This window comes from Dendrobium catenatum, unplaced genomic scaffold, assembly GCF_001605985.2.
Source record: "Dendrobium catenatum unplaced genomic scaffold, ASM160598v2 fragScaff_scaffold_706, whole genome shotgun sequence".
Classification (NCBI taxonomy): domain Eukaryota; kingdom Viridiplantae; phylum Streptophyta; class Magnoliopsida; order Asparagales; family Orchidaceae; genus Dendrobium; species Dendrobium catenatum.
The window spans coordinates 549,085-553,101 of record NW_021319168.1 but is presented as its reverse complement, the minus strand read 5'-3'; the positions used below and the strand labels follow the sequence as shown (position 1 = coordinate 553,101).

At 40.3% G+C, this 4,017-nt stretch overlaps 1 protein-coding gene across 1 annotated transcript; it reads right to left on the bottom strand.

The window, feature by feature from the left end:
- Positions 1–197: 197 nt before the first annotated feature.
- LOC110109705 (protein NRT1/ PTR FAMILY 3.1-like) lies at positions 198–3,298 on the bottom strand. Its single transcript, XM_020840901.2, has 4 exons — positions 3,256–3,298; positions 1,914–2,131; positions 1,144–1,718; positions 198–1,065 (listed from the first exon to the last, which is right to left on the bottom strand). The coding sequence occupies exons 1-4, from the start codon at positions 3,269–3,271 to the stop codon at positions 198–200; spliced, it is 1,677 nt and encodes a 558-aa protein (XP_020696560.1). The 5' UTR covers positions 3,272–3,298.
- Positions 3,299–4,017: the final 719 nt, after the last annotated feature.

The window sequence follows — 4,017 nt, the reverse complement described above, 5'->3', positions numbered from 1 at the left end:
CCAAACGGACCCTAAATTTTATTCAACACATTGGACAAACAAATTAAGATAATTTAAATCAAACGGATAAGAAAAAATAACACAAAAAGAAGAAAGTAAGTGTAACACGAATTTTTTTTTTTTTGTGACAATTGCTCCTATGCCAAAGTCCATAGCATTTCCAACTGATGAAAATCTGGTTTCAGCACGCTCTAAGCCTAAGCTGCCACTGCTAGCTCAGCTTCACCACCACCTTTCTCCTCCGCATCCTCCGCCAGATTCAGATCTCCGGCGATCTCTAACCTCTTAAACACATAAAACCTCGCACAGACAAGATAATATCCAAAGTTGAAGACTTGGAGCCCGGCCACCAACCAGTAGAAATAATCAAGCCTCCCTTTATCGATATTGTTCTGTAACCAACTCCCCTGCTTCGTCTTCTTAGTGAAATCGTTCACCATCGTCACCAGCATCGTACTACCGTAGTGCCCCAACGATATTGACAGCCAGTAAAGCGCCGCCGATATGCTCCTCATGCTCTCCGGCGATTGGTCGTAAAGAAACTCCATCAGACCAACCGACGCCAAACCCTCCGCCACACCATGTACCGCGTACTGCGGCACCAGCCAGAAAACACTGATTTTGTGGACGGCCCGGCGGCGACGGTTCTCGACGAGCGCAGAGGCGACGTTGGAGAGGATGGAGATGGCGAGGCCGATGCCAATGCGGCGGAGGTGGGAGATGCCGTCGGGGTGGTTATTGAGGCGGCGGGCGAGGGGAACGATGAGGCGGTCGTAGATGGTGAGAGTGAGGAGCATGGAGATGGCGGAGAAGATCAAAAGGGTGGCCGGAGGAATGTGGAAGTCTCCGGCGAGGTGACGGTTCATGGTCTTGGCTTGGATGATGCCGAAGGTGAAGTTGTTGGCCGCAGAGGTGATGAGGAGGATGCCGACGGACCAGATGGGGAGGATGCGAATGAAGGATTTCAGCTCTTCGATGCGGTGGACAGTCGATAGCCGCCATGGTCTCAACCGGCCGGTGTCGGTTTTGTCTCCGTCAGTGACAATCGCCGCCCGGTTCAAGAATCTGCAGTCTCTGATTTAGTAATTCAAAAATAATAACAAATAAAGAGTTGGCGATAGTCGCCGATCGCCTAACACTTACTTGAACTGCTTGGTATGCGAGAGACGGCCGGCGGTGGTTATATTAGCATCAAGCTCCTGATCCTGATACAGAAGCCTAACATCGGCAGGTCCATCAAGCTTCCTCTTTTTCGCCGCCGCCACCACCACCTGGGCCATTCTGATCAACGGACTACCTCCGGGCTTCTTCCTGATGTAAAGCGGGTACCCAAACACAAAAACGATTACAGAGATGAACATGGCGATGGTCGGGATCCCGAAACCCAGTCCCCAGCCTACATTGTCCTGTATGTAGACCACCACTGTAAGAGCAAGCATTACAGACAGTCCGATGCAGAAGAAGTAGAGATTGAAGAAGCTCCAGCGTCGTTCGGTTCTATTGGTCCGTTGAGTTGGACTGTCTTGTTCAAGTTGGTCTGCTCCGAAGGCGACGACGCAGGGCCGGATTCCGCCCGACCCGATTGCGGTGACAAGGAGGGAGAGGTAGAAGATGGCTTGTTGCCATGGCGAAGCTTGGTGGCAGGAAGGGGACTGGGGAGGGCAGGGAGGCGGGCGAAGGGCTGGGAGGATTGCGGAGATGGTGACGCCCAACATTCCCTGTATATCAAATGAAACTTTTCTTAAAGTTGCTACATTTTAGTAATTATGGCTGTAAAAACAGCAACTTTCTGTCATGAAAATTTTCGAAAAGTAATAAGAAAACAGTAACGGAACTGTTGCTATGATCTGAAAAGTAAAACTGTGAAAAAACTTTCCAATCAAACACTAAAACTTAAATTGCATAAGACATACTAATTGATAGAGGATTGATCCAACAGTAATGGTCCAGAAGCGACCGGCAAAAGAGTCGGCAATGAGAGCGCCGATGAGAGGAGTAAAGCTCGACGTGCCGGAAAAATTGTTCAAGGTGTTGGTGGCCTGAACAAGAGGAAGATGGAGCTCATTTCTCAGATACTGAATCATATTGGCATTGAAACCAGCAACGGCGAACCGATCGCATACTTCATTTGCTGCATTGGATTACTGATTAGGGCACTCATTATAATTAATTTGGCTAACAAAATCAAAAACGACAGAAAAAAATGAAAAATAAAAAAGATATTACAAATAATTAATAAATTTGTTATGCTGATTGTTTATAAATGTCTTAATAATTTAATATTTACATATTGTTATGAATTAAATTAGGTTTTCGTGCTCTTCTCTTCTTTTACGAGACTCTATTCAAATTCGTCTCTCGCTCGTTGATTAATGATTTGTTCTTGTATTACAGTATTAGTCTTTGTGGTTGTAGAGTTATTGGTGTCCCAATCCAATATTTTAGAGTGTCATGCTAGGAAAAAATTATTACGTGCGGAGTTCGAACATGTCTGAAGATTACGTTAGCCAATATAGTGATATACAGTGTATTGAGTGGCGTGACACGTCCGGATTGACCTCCAGACACGTTCGAACTCCGCACGTAATAATCTCTCCATTCCAAGACGATTTGCTCTTCACAGTCATGCATTCGAGCAAGAGCCTTTTTTCGCTAAGGGTTGAAATCCGCATCATACCCTCGGCTTTGACTTTCATTCGTTCTTTCTTTTTTTTTGCTTATCTTTTTCTTGTTGGTCTGACTTAGTTTGTGCTTCCCATTTCTCAACTTAGGCTTCGTTTGGGACGGCTTTCTTCCTGCTTCCTGAAGCAGCTTTTTAGTACAAAAATTAAAACTTTTATACTAGGAAGCTGCCTTAAGAAGTAGTAAGAAAGCCGTCCCAAACGAAGCCTTAGTTTTCATTTGGGACGGCTTTCTTAATGCTTTCTAAATAAGCTTTTTAGTACTAAAATTTTTTGAAAGGCTGCTTTAGAAAGCACTAAGAAACTGTCCAAAACGAAACTTTAATGAATAGGGAGCTTCAACTCTTTCGTGATTACTTGTAATTCTATACCCTCATTATGTGTAAATATTGCAATTAAACTACCCAAAAACAAAAAAATGTCAATAAGTTTTTGTAATAGGAAGTGCTTTCTATAATAGCTTTCCAAAAAGCTATTTTCTTCAAAGTTGCTCTATAATAATCTTTATTAAAAATTACAGTCAGTCGTCTCAAACAAATCCTAAATTTAGCATTACAAAGAAAAAAAAACTCACATAATATAAAAGGCATGGTCTTCAGACCACCGAGCTTCTTCCTCTCTTCTCTTCTAAGAACAGCCATTTATTAACTGTTTCTCCTCCTCCACCTACAGAAATGGTGGAGACTTTAACATCAATAGATCTCTTCCCCATCCTTTATATATTCCCCCAATATATTACTATTTCATTTTCTACAATTATTTAAGTATTTTTAAAAATTATTTTATGTGACAGATTATAATTTTATAAGTAAAAAATATAATTTAATTCCATATATATCAATATATATAACGCAACAAAAATAAAAAATAAAAAATAAAAATAAAAATAATGTTCCAAACTTTCATATTACGCAAATTGAGATAAAGTCAAAACTAATGTGTAAATTTTATTTAGTTACCACAAAAAGAATAATTCTTCTCCTAACGGTAGTATTACGTAAAACTTATCAATATTTGTGGGAATTAATTAATTTAATTTAATTTAAAGCTTAGTTTTGGATTAACGTTTAGTATTAAGATAATCTATTTAAGATTTGGCCAATAAGTTTTGATGTATTTGGCAATGGGTGTAAACGGATCGAGTCGAGTTGAGTATCTGGCTAATCGAGTTAAGCTTGTTTAGTTTTTACTGATCTTGAGCTTGAGTTGAGCTCGATTTCTTAATTTTAAATTAAAAGCGTGAATTTCATTTAGATTTTTTATTTTTGATTTAGAATTAATTTTAAAATGTTAAAATATATTATATAATACTAATTCAAAGTAAAATGTTAATATA